We start from the raw sequence: 23,927 nt of genomic DNA, 5'->3' as shown, positions 1-23,927 counted from the left end.
GAGGCGAAAGTATTTTGGGTCGCGCGCCGGAAATATGCGGCGTAGAAAGTCATCCGCGACGCACAGCAGCTTTCGCCTTCCGCCGCCGCGAAAAAGCGAAAAAAGCGAGAAAATCGCGGCGGTGGCGAAAAAAAGCGTCGGACGCGATTTGAAGGGAGCGCGGTTCTAGTGAGCGACATCGGCGAGAATATTGAGCGTGGATTTAAGTTTGTCTGCAAATGCGGAGGTCTTGGTCGAAAATATGTCGGTGGTAATTTAAAGTTAAAGAAATGAGGAAAAGAAGCGGATTTTCTGCTGCAAATGCAAAAGCTGGAAAAGCTCGGGTTAAGTTTGAAGTTCTTACCGGCACCAGGGCTCGCATTTCCCGCCGTTCCAGGTCAACTTTCCGCCTCGTGAAATTGATAGTCGCTCTTGGAATTTTGATTAAATTAGAAAGCTGCAAAGCACAGATCCTGGGTGAGTTGAATTTAATTAATTCTCGGCAACTTTGTAACTAAAATCAGGTAAACTAAACTTTTAACTTGAATTTAATTGCTTGTAATCCAACATCGCACTTTGAGTGCAAAAATGCGGCAATAAACCTGCATTAAGTCGAACTAAGCGCCTTCAACTAAACCGAGCCTAATGATTCCTTCCACCCTATATAAGCCTTATATAGTCCTTCCCTATCATCTACTGTTAAAACAAACTTTGTAATTGACCCGGCCCGTCGCCCAGTCTACTGCCCACCGATAACAATCGTCCGACTATGACGTCACACACATTGGCGCCGGACAAGGTTAAATATATGACCTCTAATGTTTTGCTCCAAGGTAAACCGGCAAAATGCAACAACGAGGGTCAGCGGGTGGATCCCCCGATAGACAACCTGCACCCCTGCTTTGCATGCATTTGTGAGGTGAGAATTTCCATTGTGACGTAATTATAGATTGTTTAAAATTTGAAAAATGCAGTTTACTGTGCTACAAAGCTTTAGTTTGTTGTCTAGTGCTCAGTTCAAAGAATCTGTTCAATGCACGATTCCAGAATTCACGTTGCATTAAAGTTGGTTGGTATGAGCGCAATAGCGGATTCTAGCGAAATACAAACGGTGTTTAAACTTAAATTTATGTTAAACGGTTTAATTGTGTTTCGAATTTGACTTTTTATTGTTAGGAAAATACTAATATTCAATGTTTTAGTCGTTTAAAAACATAAACTCCAACATTTTACATTTTAAACATATTGTTCTACTAAGTTGAACACATTTTAGTCTTTTTTATTATGGAACAAACGTTTAGACAAAGTGCATTGTGACAGGCTAGTTTTGCAAATTTTAAAAGTAAACAAACCTAATGTGCGCTGTGCATTGACAGTTTAGCCAAAAGCTTTTGCCGTACACACTTTTCGAAAAAGTCAATTTAAAAGATGCTCAGATAACGTGCCTTGTTACGTATACAAATAGCATTATTGCGTCGACAAATAGTGTTTTGGTCCGAATGTACATGTAGCGACTGAAAGTGTCTTTAGATGCGACTGAGCGATGTTAATGTGTCTCGCGTCGTTTTTTCTGCTGACAACTTCTACTCAAACATTATTTATTACTTTAACAAACACGATAATGTCGCTTGTATCCATTAGCAGTAAATTGATGGGTTAGTTTGTTTAGAGCTTTGGTCTGTCAGAAAGCATCGTAAGTCACAATAATGCTGTTGTATGTAGAGGGGCATCGTACAGTGCAGGAGACAGGAGTGTCCCAAGTGCTTCGTGCGGCTTAATAAGTCAACCCCGTGCTGTGCGTATTCGTGTAAAGGTAAGGAAACCAATAAGGTCATATTTAGAGAAAGCGTCTTTTTCAACCGCTGAGCAAACTGAACCCTGGGGTTGTCAATTGACCGACCGACGATATTTATTAATGTAAAAACATGTTCGTGTGTTTCTTTTAAATAAAGTGTTATGAACTTGAATTCGTTTCAAATGCTAAATATTTCTGAAGTTTTGCATCATTTTTCTCTTTTGTTGTTTTTTGCTTGTTTCACTAAGTATTTCCCGCATAAGTTAGGCCTATATTGCAATTTATTTCTAAGCTAAATAGGTTGTAATTTGCCTATGAACTTGTCCATAAGTTATTGAAGAAATTACTGCTATATTGTTCAGTATGACAAATATAATTTCGTCCTAATATACTTTTTCAGACATAATAATATTTTGCAAATATGGAACGACACACATTGAAATTAATTTTTTTATCGCATTGACGTTTGCACTTCTGCCCCAATGTGATATTTTGGACATTATAGTATATTTATAAATATTCTAAATATTTTTTTGCCATGAAAGAACGACTCTTAAACGCAGAACGCGTTGACTTTTTTGGGAATGTATTTTTACCACTAAAGTGGGTCAAAGGGGGATTATTTTGTCGATAGTGGGTTAAAGTTGGCAACCCTGGGAATTTTGTTGGAAATGATTTTTTATTGACGGTGCGTTTGTGAATTTCAGTGATAACATCAACATGACTCCACCCAACCCATTAACGTATCATTAACAAGTATTCATCGATCTAGGCAAGCTATGTAGGTTGGGTTCTGGTGGTACACTGTGGAGGATTTAGTGTTGTCATGTTTTATTGATCTGTCCTGTATAAATAACTCCAACAAATCCATAAAAATGCAAATTGAAAATGGCGATCCGTCTGGATTTAAGAATAATGGAAGTTTTATCCGAGCGATTTCATAAAGTACTGGTCAAGTTTCATTTTGTCTGAACCTTAGGATAAAAAATCGATTTTCACAAAGTCCCATTATGATTTGAAGTATTTGGGTTGTGTTCAGCTAAACTATTGGAATTTTTTTATCCTTTTGAAGCATAGTGGGTGAAGGTTTCATTAAATCTAAGCCTGCACAGAAGTAGGAAGGATTTGGTGTACGTCTGACTAAAACCTCCAGCCATTACCTTAAGATTTATTCGAAACGTTCACAAAATGCTTCCTACTTCTGTATGGGCTTTGGTATTGATTCTACGTCTAACTACAACCTCCAGCCATTATTTAAAATTTATTTCAAACATTCAAAGTATCAACCACTTGTGTATTTGCTTTGAAATTCAAAATTAATTTTAACTTTTTAAACCGTTTATATCCATCAGGCTGCAGTTTGAACGGAATCCAGCTTCCAGCTTCAAATTATTGGAACAAAACCTCACAATGCGGGATCCAGCAATGCAACGTAACAATACACGTCATATATACGTCACAATCAAACATTGTTGTAACATTCAAATATTTCCTCGCAGAACGGCATTGTGACGCAAGCATCCAAGCATTGTTACGTACCATGCCAACGACCTCTACCTCCACCCAGCGGTGAATGTTGCCCAACTTGCCCAGGTAAGTCGTTGTGACGTAACGTATGACGTAACCCACGTTTAATGACGTAACCTTGTTTCAGATTGTGCCCGTAGTGACGTCATGCACGGAGTCGCGTTCATGCATCCGGAGAAAAGATGCACGGAATGCGTTTGTTCGGTGAGTAATGCTTTTATGACGTCACGATAGTATTTTGTACGTCATCAGTGACGTGAGTTACGAGAAGGTTTGGATTGAATTAGAATAAGTAACTGCCATACAAGCTCTAATGTTGTTGTAACAAAACAAACTGAACCGCGGCAAGCAGGTGAAAACATTAAAGAAATTTAAATCCTAACCTTAAATTTATTCCTTTTTAGTTAAAGATTTTTCAAGTTTTTAGTTTTACGTTTTAACTGATTTTTAAACTTACCGAACTCATTGAAGAGTTTAAAATCTTTATTATATTACCCAATATTAATTTGGTACCAAACTGGCACCGATAACAACCTTTTATAGGCTTCGATCCAAAATTAAAGTTATCACTATTTTTTTCATTCCACTTATTTCCTCCTAATCCCTTATTAATTGCAGAGAGACGGAATGCGATGTTGGAAGAAGGTTTGTCCAGTTCTTTCTTGTAGCGGCGACAACATTAAGCCTGGCGACGACGGGTGTTGTCAACAATGCTCAGGTTTGTTACGTCACAACTTCTCTATTGTTGCGCAACAATAATCACCGATTGTTTGTCGATAAAGGTACCCGGTTGGTGTTTGACCTTGAGCAAGGTCAGTGCTGGTTCCGACGTCATATATTACGTCATAATGAGGTGATGCGAGTGGACGAATGTACGTCATGTAAATGCCAGGTGAGTTAAAAACAAATATACGTAAATATTATTTCGTATCCGCCATTTTGCCAAAAATTGATTTTTAAGAATATTAAAGCACATATAGAAGTAGAGAGAATTTTGCATGATTTGAAGGTTCAACATTTTTAATATGACCACATTCAAAATGAATAAAGATTTATTCGAAACGTCCACAAAATGGTAATTGCTCTGTATGGGCTTTGATTTTCATTCTACGTCTAACTAAAACCTCCAGCCATTATCTCAAGATTTATTTGAAACTTTAAAAATGCTTCCTACTTCTGTACGGGCTTTAATATTCGACCATTATGCTCCAAAAGAATCGTAAGGTGAAGGTGTGAATGTTTAGGTTAGTGCTTAAACATTAAGCATGATCCAAGTCCGATATCTGGCGACCCAAGTCACAGCCAAGTAAAATATGGTTATTTTTAGTGAACTTAGTTTTTGCACCACAGAATATCGCTTTGAACAATGAAGACAAACTTCACATAAACCACATCTCTCGAAAACACTTAATCAAGTTAAGAGCTTCAAGTGTTTATTCCGCTCTGTGTGGTTTTACAACTATTATAAGGTTATATATCCTTGATCTGGAAAGCCGGAGAAATGTATTTAGCTTCAAATACTTTAAATTTATCTTTGCGTCTTTCAGAACCTGATATTTATTTAAAGTGATATTTATCGTAGAATCGAAATTTTGTTTTTATTTTGTTGAAAAAAAAAGAATTTAAATACAGATTTGTTTTAAAATAAAGCCTCCTGATTCTAACACTTTAGGTATGTCTTGATATCGTGTTATCTAAATAGTTTACTGTTTGGAGTAATGAAAAGAAAAGCCCTTAACAGAGTATAAAAAAGAGCACAAAAAGCCTTTCAAATATTTCCTCAACTTCAGTAGATATTTATGGATGTAAACCAACCTTTCACCTTTGCACAACAGCACTTTATTTTTGTTTAAATACATTTTTTTTAACTTAATTTATTAAAATAACCCTGAAGAGATCTGTTATGAAAAGCTCTTCACCACCAAATGCGATTATAAACATCACAACTTTCGTCTCCAAGTGCATTAACACAAGCGTTTGCTTCATAGAACGGCACAGTTCTCTGCCAACCCCCCACCTGCCCCAACATCCAGATGTGCTTGGGTCACGAGGTCTGGCCCCAGGGGGGGTGTTGTCCCCTCTGTCCACAAAACATGTTCAGGAACTGCTCCATGCCAAACGGGAGGACCAAGCAGGTGACCTGTGACGTCATCACGTGGTGACGTCAGTATTGTATACTGATGTATGACAACATAGAAAGCGAGATTTCTAACAGTTGACTTTTTAAGGCCCATAAAACATTAAGTAGCCAAATTTGCGAAGTCAGTAAAACACAATTCAGAATAAGCGACGTCACAACTTATTGCTACGTGACGTCATTATTTAATATGCGTGACGTCACTACTCTTATTGCGTGAGGTCACAATTCATTGCTACGTGACGTCACCGTAATTTTTGTGTTACCAAGATAAAAAGGAAGAAGACAAAAGTTTTGCGCCGCTAAAAGGATATTAACAATTACAATTGTGACGTCAGTCTAGGTGTAATTGTGACGTCAGTATAGTCAGAATTTTTCTGTGCGATTATCCACCTTAACTAAATACCTTCAATTGAAACATGCCGAAAAGCCCCAAAATTAAACAATTTGGTTTCTTTAGTGGCAGGTTACCAGCGCTTAATGAGCTGCTTGGGGCACGATTTGTTGTTGATCGTCCGCTAATCAACTTTTGGCGAGCAGCCTTAATTGAACAGCTGAGTTTGAACGAGCTAATGTTTGTACAAAGGTAGAAAGTCATTAAGCTCATGTTTTACTTTGCACCAAATACGCGGCGACCAACAGTTTAGATCTAAATAAATTCGTATACACCTTATTTTAAATATTTAAAGTTTTTCATAAAAAATCTTTTAAAAAGGGTTGTGGAATGCAAGTTGATAATGCTTTACAAAAGTACCGGAGTTTTGTCAAGAAATCAAGATTTTCTGAAAGATAAAAATGTCAAGTTGTTGTTTTTTTCACAAAAAATTAGGATTTCTTTTATTTGTTTTATAAACTTCCTAATTTTTTATAAAATTAACATCAACTTTAGTTTATTTATTCTCAAAGCACCGGGACGAATGGAGTCCAGCTAAAAACCCGTGCTCTCGATGCAAATGTAACAATGGAACAATCACTTGCACAAACGTCAATTGTCCAACCACAATGCCTCAATGCCCCAACGTAAGTACTATGACGTATCAATCGTATAGTTGTTGCTGCTGTGTGACGTAATAATGCTTTTCTGTAGGGGCAAGTGCTGGATTATAAAGCGGGGAAGTGCTGCAGGACTTGCATCCAAGGTAAGGAATCGAATTGTTTGTAATATTTATTTGTAAAGAAACTTTTTGTAGTATCGTGCCGGAATTTTTATTGAAATGTGGATAAAACGATTTTAATACATTTTAGATTTATTTTATAGGTAAATCAATTTTATTCCGCTAGAAAACTAAAATAGCATTTACAATTTTTTAAATGTGATAAGCTATTCAACAGCTATATTAGCTATTAGGTGTTTGTTAATATCAGTTAGGAGCCGATACCCGATACCAGCGATAATACCGCTACTCATCTGATATTAGGGCGGTATCGGTTTTATTGATGACTTAGAGCATTTGTTGAAGGTATCGCTTCCTTATTGGAAGTTTAAAAGTATCCCGGTTGAGGATTATCGCAACCCTTTTAACCCTTATTATTTGACCATATAAATAATAAGCTGTACACAGTGGCTAAGATTTTTTCCTTGATTCAAAATACTACTGGGTTGAATTAATATTGCGTTATTGATAAATTAGACAGCAGTTTTAATATTTTATTTCGGACTAGTCCAACAATGCTTTTGTTAGGGACCTCTTTAGCTAGTTTTGTTTGATTTTGTTTTATTATTAGGACTCATTTTAAAACTACATTCTTAATTATTGTAGATTTAAGTCTTTAAACACAATATTTTGTTTTAAACGAATTTGGAGATTTTTTTTCTTTAGCGAATAAAATGTTTGTTTTTGAAGTAACTCCACGAGCCTTTTCTCAAATTACGTCGGATAAAGGTCGTTTTATTTAATTTTAACTCACAAATATACCCAGTGTTTTTTTAAGGTGTTTTGGGGGACCGAAACGGCGGTTTCCCAAATTTTGGACTTGCAACTTTTTGGTATTTAAATGAAACACTTGCGGTCTCTTAAAACTACTTTATAGCGGTCACCCAAACCAAACCTTAAAAAAAACCTGAATATACCTACGTTATTTCCAATTTTCATTCTGCTAACTTAAGACTTTGATTGGCAATATTTTTTTTTCTCAAAATAATCGGTTTAAATTAGAGTTTATTATCGGCCCTTTTCAATCCTAGGAGACAAAATTATTACATCTTGTCAATTTTCTGCTTGTAACTTCATTATTTTGCTTGTTAGAGCCAGGTATATGCGCGGTGTTCGGCGACCCTCACTACAGAACCTTCGATGGACGACCTTTCAACTTCCAAGGTTCTTGTAAATATCTTCTCACCAAAGATTGCCTCAAGAAAAGATTCTCAGTCACTGTTGAAAACGACGCCAAACGATCGCTCGCTTTTTCCTGGACAAGAAACGTTTACCTCAAAGCCGGCGGTAAGTCAGTTTTTGATATATTTACATTTCAGTAATTATTGGCTGTAAATCCAGTTGTGAAAATAACGGCGTTCTGGTAAGATAATTTTTTACGTATTGGTAACATTTTTTTCTTTTTTTTTCACCAGGCCGTCTCGCCTTGAATGTATTTAGATTAATATTTCAGTTGCATGTTTGTGCACGACATGTACAGGTTTCTTAAAGTTCCTTCTTTTAGACGTCTTCGTATGACGTAATTTTGTGATGTCATCTCTGACTTGAACGCCGTTCCATGAATTTTAACCTTTGTCGTTACACAGTACCGGTAAAAATGTTTTGTTTTTCCAGGCACATCTCCCTAAATGTATTTTCGACTAGATAGTAAGTTGCATATTTGTGCCTAGATTTAGATAAGTTACTTGTTATAAACGTCTTGTTATGACGTAGCATCGTCATAACTGAAGATTTTCAGGCGTTCCTGTAACAAGGTTATTCTAATTTTATCCCTGGTATAAATAAAGGTTATGTCAAAGCCACTTGTGGTTACTTAATATTTCTTACGTACTTTAGGGAAGTTTTCGATTATGAGTTGCTGATTGATAAAATACACCACAGTCTTGCCCCCCCCCCCCGTTTATTTAGCATTTTATCCGAGCATATTTTGTTTCTTACAGGCAAAACAAACCATTTCCTGTTTTAATCTCACTTTTTAGTCAACTGACTCTTCAATTTATTGCTAGTATTTCCCTTAAGAGCAAAATGGCTGAAGGTTGCAGTTAGACGTAGTCGGAACACCAAAACACTTACAGAATATTTATAAATATTAGTTGGAAATAATTAAAGAGCTACTTCGGGACATTCTAAATTTCTACTTCTGTATGGACTTTGATATTCCTGATACGTTTCCTTCCAAATTTGTCATAACAAACACTTTACAATCTGTTAAAAAATCGGCCACGAAAAGTTACCCACACCCAAACGCAATAACGTTTTTTTTTGTTTACGAGTAAAAATATCACTCTCCTAAACAATCTCCGGTTTCGCAAATTGCCCGGCCAGATATTAGGGGACTTACCCGGTATTGAGAATGGCGTTAATAGCGCGACAGGGCGGCGTCATCGAAGCGACGAGTGGAGACAGTAATTTGCGCAATCTCGCCGCTTGTAAACCTCTGTCTGCCTACTTAACATGATTGACAGGCCGTGATTTATCGCAGGGCTCTCTATCTCCCTCCACCAGCGCCTCGTCGCTAAGGTGAAAGGCCGCAAGGTGGCGCTACCCTACTACAACAAGGATGTGCTGATTGTGCTCGAGAGAGGTTTCATCAAAGTTCGCACGAAATTAGGTATGTGACTTTAAATAAACTGAATTAATCTAGCTTGATTTCGTGTATTGTAAAAACTTCAAATCCAAGTTCGACCATTTTTATCTTTAAAAATTCTTAGCCTTTTATTTTTTTTATTATTTTCTATTGTTTGGTTGCAAATTTTCGTAACTTCAAATACGTATTTCTTACAAAACTAGCCCCTTTAACGCTCAATCCATTTAGTCCAAAACTAATGCTGGCGGCATTGCGCGGAACCACCAAGCCCACCTTAATTCCGGAATTCCACGAACGACCCAAATGTTAAAAGCAGCGCCTCAAGTCATTAATCGAGTTGCAAGAAACACATAAATTGTAGGACTGTGATCGTAAAAGTTGGAATATTAACAAAAACCAAACCCTGAACATTCTTCACCCAGGAATCTCGTTGAACTGGGACGGGGATAGCTACCTCGAGGCAGGGGCATCCCCAAAATATGGGGGTGTTTTGTGCGGTCTGTGCGGGAATTTCAACGGGTTCGCCCGAGATGACTTCATCGGGGGGGATGGCTTCTTCAAGTTCGACAAGAACGACTTCGCGAGTTCCTGGAGGACAGAGGGAAACTGCTCGAGACGCGACTACAATATGTGAGTGTGACGTCATTGTGAGAACAATAGGGTTGATGTTTTAAGGATAATGGTTTTTAAGTATGGCGTAATAGTGATTAATGATGAATCGACGTTGGGCAATACAGAGCAGTGTTGTCGAACATTTTTTAGTTGTGCTTAAAATGATTATGAAACTTAAAGCCAACAAGGTTGAGTGAATCGCTTTTAACTGAAGATGATACAAGTTCGTATCGAAACGTCTTAATCAAGATGCTGTCGATCTACTCGACCTTTTTGGATTGAGATTTACTATCAAGCTTCATTACAGATCCGTGTATGGTAACTGGAGAAATCATTATTTTTTGAAAATAAGGTATATTTAAAAAATAATCAGGATTATTTAAATTTTGAAGAAAAAAAGAAATATTTAAATTATTTGTGCTTTTTTTTTAATCCAGAGCACCAGAGCCTTGCGGTAAAACTCTCTCATCGCAGCTACAGTCGAGGAAAAAATGTTCCCTCTTCAAATCTGCCCCTTTCAGACCTTGTTACCCCCTTGTCGATCCACAAGAATATTACAAGTGAATATCTTTAGCAACAGTTCAGTTTCACAAAATAAATCAAAAAACCGTATTTTACTTTTAGTTTAATTCTATTATTCGATAGTGGCTTGTTTCTGTTTTTTATCAATGTTTTACCAAAAGCTTTTATGATAGAATATTAACGACGAAAAAACACTTTCAGTTTCACAAAATTTATCTGACTAAATTTACAATTTAGAAAAATTTTCACTATATAATATACCAAAGTATTATTGACGACAAAACATTTGTGTATTTACAATTTTTATTCAAACAAAATACACATAATTTCTATTTTATTATTTGTGAAGAACATTTATTTATTTTATTAACTTCTGATTGTTTTGCAATAATTGCAAGTTTTTTATGACGCAATAATGTTCAGGTCATGCTTGACTGACAGCTGCGAGTGCCCACGTCACAAAAGTTGCTCATGCGAATCGATTCGAGCTTATACGTCAGCGTGTGCGCGACGAGGCGTGACAATCACATGGAAAGAAAAAGATTATTGCAAGAGTGAGTTTCCATTGTGACGTATGAAACACATGATTGTCAACAATTGTAGAACAAAAACAATGGTCGATTGTCAGCGGATTGTCGAACAATAAAAGCAATAAAATAACGGCAATATAATTGAAGATTACGGAAAATATATACATGCCTATTATTTCCATCAAATGTGATAAAATAATACGGTGACGTCATAAAAGTGGAAGGTGACGTAATTTGTGACGCAAAAAGTTGAAAATAATTTCCGTTGCATCAGAATCGCAACAAACCAGATTTTTTGTTGCATTTTTACTTTTTGGTAATAAATTAAAGAGCTTAAACTCCAGAACCGAATGATTTTTTAAACGATCCTGTACTACTGACGTAGTGATGGTTTATTTTAACTATCCTGTGTTTTTTTTCAGAATCTTGTAGAAAAGGGAAGGTTTATTCTGCTTGTGGCCCGCCATGCAGGTTCAACTGCAGGTAAATATATAAACAAGTTTTGTTTGAAGATAGTTATGACGTCACTGGTATCGGGCAGGTGCGCGATACTTCTGTGTACACCTCTTCAGGTCTAACATACACCAGGCATATTGTAAAATGTAAGTCCCCAAACATATTTCAACGACGATTTAGTCAAGAAATGAGTCACTTTGTCCAAAACACAAAAGTTTCACCTTCACGAAATAAAAAGAGAAAAACATCCACATTTCACGATAATACGTCAACTTTGCAGGAATTACAAGAACCACAAGCGTGTACGTAGGTGTCAGAAGCGCCCATGCGTAGCGGGGTGCCATTGTCCCGCTGGTTACGTAATAAAGAAATCGCGATGCGTCAAACCTACGTCATGCAAACGACGGAAAAAGACTATATGACGTAACAACGCACTTCATGACGTCAGCATATTTAATTCACTGTACTTTTGTGTGAGTCAGCATATTTTATCTTGTTCTTGTTTGTTGTAACGGCTACGCTATGATCCTATGCAGATTGTTACATCACTACTACGTCATATCTTATGACGTCATGTGCCTTATTGCGCAATCAGCATCTTCTTTAAGGTGTCGTCATCACTTTTTTATTTATTTCCTCTTTACCTCTTGTTGTTGCGAAATAAATTTGTTACCAAATCAAGTTTGCCGCCGCTTCTCCGTCGTAAGGTGGCGCTAGACCGCCGAAGTCCGAAGGTATGACGTCATTGGAAAAATGGCGGAAGAGTTTTTGGTGATCCTTGCCGTAAACTTTGACCTTTAAAGTTTTCAGTTGTTGAGATACAGTTAACATAAATAACAACTAATTCTTGGGGATTTCCGAATCTTGAGAAAAATCATTTTTTTAAAGCGTTTTACAAAAGTAATTATTTTATAGGCGAGCAAAACTAGGAAAGAAGAGCGATACAAACGAATTCAACTTTTAGGTTTTGGTATTTATTGTTCAATCGTAATTTGTAGAATGACTTTTTGAATTATGATCTTCAAGATTTTTTTTTATTACAAATGTAGATTTGCGAGTCTAAATATTTCGACTCACCCTGGATCGTATTTTCTTCCCGAGGAATTTTTTTATCAGGTCGAATATTTTGACGAATATCGTCGGTTGGTTGATGCAGAAAACTCCTTTGAATCTGATCGGCATCGAGCCCTGCAACGACACCAAGCGGTTGTAGGTTTATTCCAAACCAAACACTAGAGGCGCATTAGCTTAGTTTATGTAACTGAAATGCTCCTTATGTTTTCGCTTAAAACTGGGAAGCTTTTCCAACGAATTCTGTTTTTTGTTTCGTTTATTTAAGTTATACAATTAATTAATTGATATATTATACAAATTAAAGACGCTTTTATCTTTAATACGATTCACGAAGAATTTTTGTGAAACCAAAATAATAAATACGTGGAGATATTCTCAAAATGGAATTTTTAGCTCCACCAGTCAATATATCAATAAATAGAAATCGCTCTTCTGGTGTAAACGAAATATAAACCGACGTTTCGGCAGCAGATACCAGCTGACCTCATCAGGGTTAATAATTAAAACGAGAGTGCGTTAGCCAGCTTGTATATTAAAAAGTAGAAAATATTAACAATAAATTTAAACTCTTCGGTACTTTATTCCAATGGTGATTCAAAAGGAGAGATATTTCCCTTTATGATACCAGAAGACATTTAAGGAAAAGTTAGCACTTTACTGACACCTTGTGGCATGATTTGTTCTAAAACACAGCACACTTGGTGTCGCTGTTTACCTGTAACATGTCAATCATTTGCTTGTATTCGGAAATCCCGACTCCAGCCATTTGCCTCAAAGAATATCCGCTGAAATCCTCGATTATCACAAAACCATTCACTTGCGTGTCTTCGCTCTCTAACAACTTGTCTATGACGTAGACATACGTAGCGACGACCTGTGTGATGTCATAAATAGTTAATGAAGTTCGAATGTGAACAACATGTCGGCACGAAATAAGCGGGTGTTTTGTGACGAGATAATGCATTATTGATTCGTTGATAATGGGCTTCCCGTGTTTTTTATGTTAGTCGTATGGATTCGGATTTAAAACTGAAACTAAAATATACATTTATCTCAGAAAAGAAGTGAACAAGTAACTCTACAAAAATTCATGGTTGCTATTTATAATTTTATGTTTAGTAAATCTGGTAAAAATTATTTTTCACATAAACGGATGTTTGAAAAAGCTGATTTTTTTAATTGTACTTTTCTAACTTTCGTGAAGGCGTTCCTGCCTTCTGTTGAAATAAACTAGGCGAGACAGAATTAAATTAATAAAGCATTTACTCAGCCCTTGCCTTATGGTTCATGGATATCTAACCATTTATAAAAGAAAAAATATAGTCGTCCATATATTTTTTTAGCGTTTTTAAACATACACAAAGCCATTAGTTTGGTTGTTTTTATAAAAAATCACCAAATTTGGGAAGAAAAGACAAAAGGCAAGCTTCTGTTTACTAAATTAAAAATAAGTGTGTTTGAAACTGACAACTTTAGTGCTTTGTAATGAATCACGTGACTCACCTCGGAGAAGCTGTACACAGCAGGATCCCAATCTTTTATCCGGAAGAGTAGGACCGCTCGACCCTAAAGTGACAAAAATATTATAAACATACACTTGTGTATAAATGTTTCAGTGATGCTGTGCAAAAAATTAGAAAATATTTTTCAATAGATACCTAATTTTTGTTAGACCAGTCTTGTAAATAACCAAGTAAGATATTTAAAGTTAAAATTATTGAAGTTTCTTCAGTAAGAAAAACAAATAGTCATACTAAGTAATCATATACAGCATCGATTTTTTAGTTTGCATGGAAAATGTATTTTTTAAGAGCTGAAATACCTTCACCATTTATAGTCTATAGAGTGTAAACATTTCGGCCAATCAGAACTCACATCTTGGTCACGTGTCGGCAGAAACCCGGGCTGACAATCCTCCACGCGGTGGCGCACTTTGTCTTTGTTGGCGAGTTCAAAGAAATTGTGTTTTGTGATGAAGGTTTCGTGAGCTGAAAGTGAAAACGTAAAACACGGTTTGAAGAACGTTTATCAAGAGTTTTCCTAGAATTAGAGACGTGGTTTTCAGAATATGAACGATTAAAAATCATTAAGTTTTGGTAACTACTTGGGTTGGTAAAGTTTTGAACAACGTGAAAATAAAATGTAACACAAAGTTTTAGTAAAAATGCACCAACACAAAAGCTAAAAGGATTAAAAATGATTGCAGTAATTCAAAATAAGTTGAACAACTTAAAAAATAAAATATAATGTAAATTTTTTTTTTTAAAGTAACAAGAGAAAAACTTAAAAGTTTAAAAATAATAAAAAAAATGAACAGGTTTGAAGCGAAAGTACAAATAAGACATTCAAATACATTCCATGATTAGTAACCTTTAATTTGTTGCAGAGCGCTTTCCACGTCATATTTCCTCGCTCTGAGGAATCTCAACAAACCAAGATCATCTGCAGTTGCGTATTTACCGACAGGACTACTCTCGTCTTGCCTGCCAAAACACAAACGCATAGAGTCATGTCATTTCTTGACCTATCACACCCGTCGTGAATTGGATGGCGTAGTACTTTTGGTGAAATTTGGTGATTAATATCGTGACGCGTTTTTTGTTTCAGATATTTGTTTCAATTTTTTAGACGCCAGCCTATGGGTTAAGTGAGAAATACGCTCTGGACATGGTGTATTGTTAGCTAAAGTTAGAGCAACGTTAACTTGTTATCATGCAAAACACTAAATGAAAAAAAACACTTAAGCTGTTACTTTACATAGCAAAGTTAAACGTGAAAAGTGCAGATTTGGCGAGAAACCAAAAGTCAATAATTTTACAATACAAAATCACAATTGCGTAGCATCATTATGAAGTAAAAGTCCTGTGGTAATTGTCAGCCAACGCCTCGGCACCTTAATGACATCAAATCTCATTTATCCTGAAGAAGGCGACTTGTATAGGTTGCCGAAAGGTTAGAGAAGAAATATAATTAAAAAGGGAGCTATTCTTGATTAATGTTAGCCCTTAGTAATTTTTCTGGAGAAAGTTACCTGACTTCTTCTTCTATGAGTTGTCTTAATTCCAGCAACGATTCGCTCTTAACCTGATCACTTTCACCAAGTTCCTCTTCGGCCTAAAAAGTAAAAGTTTTACCAACACGAAGAACAATCTATTTTTAAACTACATCGGAAGTCATCGCAGCTAAAAAAGTTCACAAAATAATCGTTGTTCTGCGATGATATTCGGTTTACTATTGATACAAATAAGCCGTAAGAATTGGTCAAAAAACAGCTCAGATGGGCTAGATCTCAGTTGTTGAACACACAAATGTTTGTGTGTGTATCTTTTGCTGTTTTAAAGTAGTTGGTTTTGCGCGAACGGTTAAAAAAATTAAAAAATAAGCCAACACAAATTCAAATATATCTTATAAAAATATTATGGGAGATATTTAGGGTTAAAAATATATCAGGTTTGTTTTCAATGTTTTATGCCAAACAAAAAGAAATATAAAGAAAATACCTTTAATCTTCCTTGTTCTGATAAATTCCTGCTGAAAACTGAATTGGCATCCACAATCATGTTTCCTTTATCCCAGTGGTTGTATAACAGCGAGGTGCAATAAGTAAGAATGCCTTGCGTTTCAAATCCTTCTCTACAAAGCCCTATAGGTTCGTTACAGCCCAATAAATTTGTGTCGTGTGTCAGTTTCCTCCGCCCCACTGTGAACAAATCAGTGGTTACGTAACAAAATACTCCGACACAATTATGTGTTTATACAGGCCTGTCGTTAACGCGTGGTGCCAACTAAAGGCACGGTTTCAGGATTTTTGTTTGAGGGGTTATAAAAAAAATTGAGATGTTGTCACAAGTTATGTTATAACGTGACGTCATAAATTTACATCGTAACATGACGTCATAAAGAAGTGATATTAAGAACATCACGCATAGTTCGTTTATTTTGTTTTAGGTTGGAGAGGTGTTACTTTCAATACAAAAACACATTACAAATGTTTTATCGATTCATTTGTTATTGACGCAAGGAAATTGGCATTTTATTCACAAAAATCATATCACAAATTTGAGATTAATAATTTCTTAATAAAAATCATGAACACCGATAAAAAAAAATCTGATTTTGCCAAGCGATTGACATTTTTCCAGTTAAGGATATTATTACTAACACTGGATATTAATAACTTATGCAAATCAATATGTTGTGACCAGGGGCGGACCTAGGAGGGGACGGCCACAAAAATCTGGATTTTTTGCCTTTTTTAACTACTTAAATGAATTTATTTTACCTTTTAGTACCTCTCAACAAACAAAAAATTCTGATCGGAGCTAATTGTGACCTGGCCCTTTAGTCCACCGAACAACAATAACTATACATGCATATAATGGAAGTACGTGGATTGCACTCAAGGGAAATAAAATTCCTCTGAGGAGCTTTCCTTGAAAACTCAGGCCCAAGGTTAAACATGTAACTGTACTAAACGTTCTTACGGATTGTGTTTTCAAACCGTTTTAAATACCAGATATTTGCTGTCGTCAAACTTTACACCACGTGTAACCTTCAATAAGGGTGGCGACAAGCAGAGAGTACCAGAATAGATTCGCCACCTCTGTTTAACCAACACGTCACTCTACTACTGTATAAGCTTACGTTGCAGGTGAAACCATTTCCACTACGTTTGGTCAGTACCCGAATTATTTATTTTACAAGCACTTTCTGGCATATCACCGCGTTTAAAAAAGCTTAAATAAAATCCGAAATATTAATCGTTTACCAACAAGTTAGTTTGCAAACTTCGGCATGAAGCGCCCAATTTACGTCTGAACCCTTACGAACTCGAAATTCCCCGCAGGCCATTAAAAACAAATATTCTGATCTAATTACTTTAAAAGAAATTATTTTAAAGGCTAAAAATCACTCAATTTTGCCAATCGTTTAATCTTGTAAAAACATTGTTTATGATTAATATAACATATATCATATACATGTTATCATTAAAAACAATCGTTTAACCAATGTTACATAAACTTTTTATTTTTAGCTGCACCATAGAACGGGGCAATCGGGGCATATTGTTTTGTCCAGACGACGTAGTTAAAATGCAGCTTGCACATGGCAACGAATGCAAACTCACTTCCCTTACTATACATTTATATTTCATTTGCTTGCAGCTATTTTCATAGATGCAGCATTAAAAATAAACTCTCGATTACTTCATTTTTAACAAAGCTTTAAAAAATAGAATTCAATGAATTTTACAAAAGTTTCAAATTCTGCATTAAACACTAATTTGCAAACACATGTTAGTGCTGCAACATCTCAAACGCTTTCCCTTCTCTGGCACTTTCGCCACTTTTATAGCGCCGAGCATTGTGACGTCATAAGCGCGTGGCCACCCGATAAGCGGCAGACCATTAGCGTCACCTCGCGCGGGGCTTTATTACGTAAACAAGCGAATCCTTTGTTTACGAATAACACCTTTCTGATCAGACGGATTGGTTGCAGGCGGAAAGTCGACCTTAATCTGAAAGATTTTGGCGTTTTTTTTTGGTTATGTAAGTGACCTTCAAATGTTTGGGGTGAAAATAAATTTGGCGACCTGTTACATTTCATTTTCATTTGGTTACAATGAACCTTTTGTGTTAGAGTGAATTAAACTTATATTATTTTCGTGAAATACTTTAAACTGAAATCAAATTCGATTTATGAATTTTGATTATACTTTATTATTTATGGTACGGTTGAATTTATTCTTTTTACTTGATAAAAATATCTTGATAAAAAAATCTATTTATCACTTATAAAAAAGTAAGGTAATGCCAAGTGTCTACTTATTTATGTGAGTCTTTGTGAAGGCTAGTTGATCAACCCCTGGTCTAAAGTATAATGAATTAAACAGGCTACATGCAAAGTCATTTGTTAGGTGTAAAATATAAACAAATTAATAATAAAATAATAAAGGTAATTGGATTTAAAGGGTTAAAGCTCTTCCATGACAAATCATTAGACGAATGTAATCCCGAGGCCGTACAACTTTGGCAAACATGTTTTTGGGTGTATTTGTTTAAAAGCTCTGTTATAACTAAACCTAAATGGCCTATACAGCTCACGGATCGATATATGGCAATAATATAAGCGAGATTAACATATGGACCCGACGTTCCAATGGTCAACTAAAGCTGTGTAAAAATCTAGCGAATTGACAAACAACCTGAAACCTTTTGACGTAACAGAAAATCCTTTTAAAATCACACGGGAATTCATTAACATAATAGTGATTTAGGCGACATTTAAAGGCTTTCTACATTTTATTTCCCCGGGCAAAATTGGGTATGAATAAAAAATATTTCATTTTTACTAAATTGAGATATTCATGGCCTTTGTTTAAATTACAGCTTGTATTCTTTTGCAAACCCTTTACTCGTAGTTCCTTTTAATGCTGGGAAGGAATCGAAATTATTTTATTTATGGTTGATTGTCAGTTAAAACCTATTAAAACGTCAGTAACACATTAAATAGAATAATTTGATCACTTCTTCTTTGTGTATGATTTCGTGAAATATTTTGGCCTTGTTATATGGAAAATGGAATACATATTAAGGCGAAATAAATGTAAATCAATAATTAGGGTATAAAATGGTGAAGGACGCCGTGAATCTACCGTCCTAATCCACTGGAGCGAATGCATACAGAATTAGCACTTTCAGCTGACTGGTGAGTGGTGATAATCTTACTTCAATTAATGGTCGCTGCAAGATGATGTTCGCACCTTAACTCTTTGAGTGGAACTTTAAGAAAAAAGGAATGTCAAACTTATTAATTCCTTAAAAATACAGACACTTTCAATTCCTTCCAAGCAAAAAAACAAACACAGAAGTATTCAATTTTTTACTTTCTACTTCAGAGTACCCTGCTGACAAAAACAAAAAAGCGACGCATTAAAAAAATACTGTAAATTAATTTGCCCAAATAACCAAGACAGTCAAAAGCGAAAAACAAATTTGTTTATGCCCATTTTAAAGTAAAACAAAATATTTTCCAATCCTTATCTTATAATATACGGTTTTATAGTGTCCCAGAAAAGTGTCAAGTGCAGGAGCTCACAACATTTTAGGTACATTACGAGTCTTTACTTGTCGCACCACGGCCGATAGTAGAAATGTAAGATAAAATAGACATTCGTCCGATACTAGGGTGGCATCGGTGTAGATCCCATACTTATTATTTGTGACGTGTTTTCAAGCAAATCTTAGAGGCGTTCTCACTAAACGGTGTGCAAATAAAACTAACTAGTAGTAAGCGCGCGAATCGCGAAAAAAATTGCGTTTAGTTAATTATAAGATGGCACGAAAAAACATTGTTGGTTTTTCATCAGAGTCTTCGATAATCAAATTCTTGAAATTGTTTTTACATAGTTTTTTAAACGCTGCTACATATAGACGCAACCCTGGTTCCTTAAACCGTTTCGCGGACCCCCGAGTTTTTTTTTTAATTTAAAACCCGCTGAAACCGCCGCCCCTGATTCACAACCGCTGCCTGTATATTTTGTAAGAGATAAAACAATTCTTAAGTATTTCAAAAAAGAAGAACAATGTTTAAAGATCATAATATACAACTTAAGTGCTAGTCGATGATCAACCTATTAAAAATAACAAGTAAGTTTAATAAGTATGGTGTTGCTGCCAGGCAGGATATACTAAAAATATTCTTAGTAAAATGTATTTTTTGTTTTGTTTTACTTTGCGTGTGTTGTTGCATTCCCTGGTAAAGGCATCCTGCATAGCGTCAGATTAAATAAATAAGTACCAGAAGAACTTCCCTTGACAGGTAATTTTGTTACTTAAATGTCAAAAATATCTATTAAAACCCGATAGGATTTCCATGTTTGTTCCTTGATACCAGAGAAAGAATTCATTATGACGTCAACAACCAATTATCGCGGGAAGTTTCGACGAAATGTTTTTGCTTTTAGCAAGTTGATGTTAATTGCCTTGTAAGTTATCTCGAGGTTCCAACGGGTTTCAGTCTTAACAAAGCCTAACATTCTTTGTGATGTTAAACAGTGTAAAGTGTAAGACAGTAAAAACAAAGCTGATGGTAAAATTTTAGATTTCAAACTATAAAGGCAAGTGTCAGTACAAAATCTCTGTATGCAGAACAGCCATAGTTACAGGCGTAAGAATATTTGATTGTTTCTAGCCTTCAATGCAATGCTTAGCACAGCATTTTTGATTAAAGTTTGGCGAATGCTTTGTTTCAAGCCGTATTTGTCTAATTCTTAAACTGTAAATCAGGTTGCATTTTTGAACGGCAAATTGTGTTTTAATGTTGACAAGCTTTTACACAACCATGCTTCATCAGGTCAAAGTAGCAATGGAAGCTTGTTAAGATTTTAATACCTTTAGTTCTACCTGATTTTCTAATATAAAAATAAAGTAATTTGTCCTGTATATTAGATGCTAGAGAAACAAGGCGTGTAAAATACAATTATTGTAAGTCTACAAATCGTGTTTTGTTTTAGGCGTACCCTCAAACCCACGCCTTTACCTGATTAATCCCTCCATTGGTTAATGAAGTATAACTGCTGGTTTGTGCGTACAGCAACATAGGTGCGGCGATTTAAATTTATTTTGGAAAAGAAATGGCGTTTTTAACTAGTCTAGGCTTTAAGCTTTATAAATACGCTGGCTATAAATGTGCCAGAATAAAGTGTAGGTCAGTGATTTTTAAGTGTTCCGCTGTAGATCAGTGTGCCTCGAGAGTGTGCCGCATAAATTTTGGTATTATGTAAAATTTTACCAGTTGTTTAACAGATAGCCGCGAAAGCTTAAAGTTGCACGTTTTGGGAAGTATCCATTGAATCACTTATTTAGGCCATTTACCTTCTGGTTTGCCGTGTATTAGGGTTGTTTGTTTAGTTACTATAGAATTGTATGACTTTGTTGAAATTGTGTCGCAAATTTGTCATAACTTTTTGGTGTCGCAGGTTAAAAACAGTTTGAAAACCACTGGTTTAAGCTGTGTTATTCGTGACAGGAGGCGTGACCTTAAATTTTTAGTAATTTGAAGTACATAAGTGACTACTAATACATTGCAATAAGCTTTCATTTTTCTTAACGTATAGGCATGTTGCTTTGGGTTTTTAGAGGTTTTTATTAAGCAAAACTTGTCGCTGGTCCAGAGTCCTACCGCATTTCTGTCAGGTTGTTTATATTGCTAACATTATTTGAGTAGGAGAGCACGTTAGCGATTACGTTTGGGTGGGTGAAGTTTTATTATTATATTTTTTATTCCCATTATTTCTCCTCGCAATTTTAATTTTGACAACTCGTTTCTTTACTGTAAAAAAGGATTTCGCTGAAGAGTTTACAGATTTAAAAGTTGCTGCTTTGTAAGAATCCTGTAGCTGTGTCAAACACGAGTAAATATTTTCAGTTAAACTTTGTCCTGCGAAACTGGTCGCGTCAAATGATTGCGAATATGCGAGTATTGACAGAACACTTGATAACTGTGGTGCAACTCGCCCGCACTGAGTGCTGGGCTGTTTCTCATTCTGTCGTCGGTAGGCGTTTTGCCTGAGGCGAAATATCTATAAACAGTAGAAGTGAAAGTTATTTTTATATTCATATTTATCGTTGAATTATGGCAAGTAAACCGTTTCAACCTTATTTGTAAAACCCGTTTTCTTTAAAATTTAAATTGATAAATGTTTACTTTTTTATCTAAATTAGAACATTTACAATGTTTTTTGTTATTTTTTAATTAAGACGTTTCTAATTATTTGGTATCTAATTGGATACGTAAGAAAAATAAAAAAAAAACGTTTTTTTTTTTCAATTTGCTTTGCCTGGCATATGTTGCCCTCTGTTAATTAATTATTTTCTAAAATATATTTAAATACATAACATGACCAAGAATATTTTAAAAATGTGTTGTTTTGGTTAATTTTGGCATTTCCAAATATAGTTTATCTTGATCAATAAATGTTATTTTGTAAACAATGGGGATATTCTATGACAACAATCATCCATTATTTAGGCGTTTGTTATCATAATGGATAATTAAAAAAGCCAACAATAGGAGTTAATTATTAATAAGCAAGTGGTCAGTTGTTGCAATCTAAATAACATCTAAAGACCGGACGAATCAGAAACATTTATTTCTTTGCTGAACAAATTCAGGGCGCAAAAGTTTCACAGGTTCCCCTAAGTGACGTAACAAGGCACTTGAAATTTGACCCCCACCGTTCTGTAAAATGTAGGAAAGGCCTGGGGAAATGACAGAGTAAATATGTATTTTTGATAAGGGCTTTACGTGTGCCTGTTAGCTGGGGTAAGTTTAAGTGATCAGTCACAATAGTTGCTAGCTGTCAGCCATACTAGTCTGACTTAATATGTTTTACTGCTAGACGGAGAGTCCAGGCTTTATTAGTTTCGGGAGTTTAGCAAAAGTTTGAGGTTGTGTTGTTTATAATCATTTGTGTGAAGACAGTTTGTGAATAGTTATAGAAGTGGATATTTTTTAGTTTTCTTGAAACAAAAGTTACTTCAGATGTGAAAGTAGTAAGCTAATTTGTTCAAATACTGCTTTTCGATTTTATATTTAATTTATTTTAAGCTCCATTAATTCTAAGTGTGTAAAAAATGAGTAACGCATTGTATGTATTTGCTATATATATTTAGTCACAAAATTATAGTTCCGTAAATAGTTAAAATTTGCAGTATAACAGCCGTATTTATGTTTTGAACAGTATTCCTAATAAAAGTTTTATTTGAATTCAGAAATGATGAAAAAGTTGGCAGATTTTGAGCTAATGCGTTCTGGAACAGAGTTGTATTAAACCATGGGTAAATCGTGTTTTAAAGATTGATACAGTTCTTTATTCACTTAAAAATATTGTTAAATAATTTCTGAGAAAAACAGTGGATTTGAAGCTTTATTGTCAGTTATTTATCAAGATCCAAAAGAACCACAAAGGTTGTTAAAAATCTCAAACACTTTATTAAAATACACAATACTGCAGTTACGCAAAAAAACTGCAACATAAGTTTTGCTAAAATTGAATTCGAATAATTCAGTATTCTGTCTTTTAATAAAGTTGTTTTAGATCTTTAAAAACATTTGTGTTTCTTTTGGATCTTATATGGAAAAAAGATCAACTGACAGTGTTGGAACAGGCGTAGATCGTCATATAACCAATAAAATAATACTATATTATTTTTTACACTTGTTTATTAACGCTCCAGTGTCTCATAAATAGTTAATAGACCACCAAATTCTGATGTAATGTAGCAAAATACAGCGGCCCATGAAACGACATAAAATACTAACACTAAAAGTTTGATCGCTTGGTCGGTCCATTGCACTAATCACCGCAACTTGGCGCCAAAGAACTGTTTTTGCATAAAAACCCGAAAAACCTTTACATTTTCTCCCTTCTTACGTTTTACTTCTCCGCTCCACCTAATCCAACTTCTATTTGCAGCAAATTTGGTAAAAAATATGATTTACATCTAAAAATAACCCCAAAAAAGAAAAGAAAGACTTCACAATCGTCATT

The 23,927-nt window shown here is 35.2% G+C and overlaps 2 protein-coding genes across 2 annotated transcripts; one reads left to right on the top strand and one right to left on the bottom strand.

The window, feature by feature from the left end:
* The first annotated feature begins 113 nt into the window (after positions 1 to 113).
* On the top strand, positions 114 to 11,970 carry LOC146134680 (BMP-binding endothelial regulator protein-like). The gene is made up of 18 exons (XM_083396830.1): positions 114 to 456; positions 813 to 898; positions 1,702 to 1,792; positions 3,127 to 3,206; positions 3,274 to 3,367; positions 3,429 to 3,505; positions 3,920 to 4,019; positions 4,084 to 4,193; positions 5,290 to 5,436; positions 6,345 to 6,458; positions 6,526 to 6,577; positions 7,685 to 7,879; positions 9,075 to 9,203; positions 9,602 to 9,809; positions 10,229 to 10,351; positions 10,737 to 10,867; positions 11,266 to 11,326; positions 11,580 to 11,970. Exons 1-18 carry the CDS (start codon positions 270 to 272, stop codon positions 11,719 to 11,721), a joined length of 2,127 nt encoding a protein of 708 aa, XP_083252956.1. The 5' UTR covers positions 114 to 269; the 3' UTR covers positions 11,722 to 11,970.
* Positions 11,969 to 15,933, bottom strand: LOC146134679 (retinaldehyde-binding protein 1-like). The gene is made up of 8 exons (XM_083397879.1): positions 15,874 to 15,933; positions 15,405 to 15,487; positions 14,744 to 14,856; positions 14,249 to 14,361; positions 13,877 to 13,939; positions 13,089 to 13,247; positions 12,377 to 12,487; positions 11,969 to 12,094 (listed from the first exon to the last, which is right to left on the bottom strand). Exons 1-8 carry the CDS (start codon positions 15,931 to 15,933, stop codon positions 11,969 to 11,971), a joined length of 828 nt encoding a protein of 275 aa, XP_083254005.1.
* Between the last annotated feature and the right edge of the window lie 7,994 nt (positions 15,934 to 23,927).

Source organism: Ascidiella aspersa, chromosome 9 (genome assembly GCF_963924565.1).
Source record: "Ascidiella aspersa chromosome 9, kaAscAspe10.2, whole genome shotgun sequence".
NCBI classification, from domain to species: Eukaryota; Metazoa; Chordata; class Ascidiacea; order Phlebobranchia; family Ascidiidae; genus Ascidiella; species Ascidiella aspersa.
This window is presented reverse-complemented; position numbering and strand designations above follow the sequence as displayed.

What these genes read in the sequence shown, in the direction of transcription:
- LOC146134680 (XM_083396830.1), top strand. Translation starts at nt 270, where the DNA reads ATGAGGAAAAGAAGCGGATTTTCTGCTGCAAATGCAAAAGCTGGAAAA. An exon ending in GCACGGAATGCGTTTGTTCG is followed by an intron (nt 3,506 to 3,919) that starts GTGAGTAATGCT and finishes TATTAATTGCAG; the next exon opens with AGAGACGGAATGCGATGTTG. An exon ending in GTACGTCATGTAAATGCCAG is followed by an intron (nt 4,194 to 5,289) that starts GTGAGTTAAAAA and finishes TTTGCTTCATAG; the next exon opens with AACGGCACAGTTCTCTGCCA.
- LOC146134679 (XM_083397879.1), bottom strand. Translation starts at nt 15,933, where the DNA reads ATGATTGTGGATGCCAATTCAGTTTTCAGCAGGAATTTATCAGAACAA. An exon ending in CTGTGTACAGCTTCTCCGAG is followed by an intron (nt 13,248 to 13,876) that starts GTGAGTCACGTG and finishes GACATCACACAG; the next exon opens with GTCGTCGCTACGTATGTCTA. An exon ending in GGAAGAAAATACGATCCAGG is followed by an intron (nt 12,095 to 12,376) that starts GTGAGTCGAAAT and finishes AAAACTTTAAAG; the next exon opens with GTCAAAGTTTACGGCAAGGA.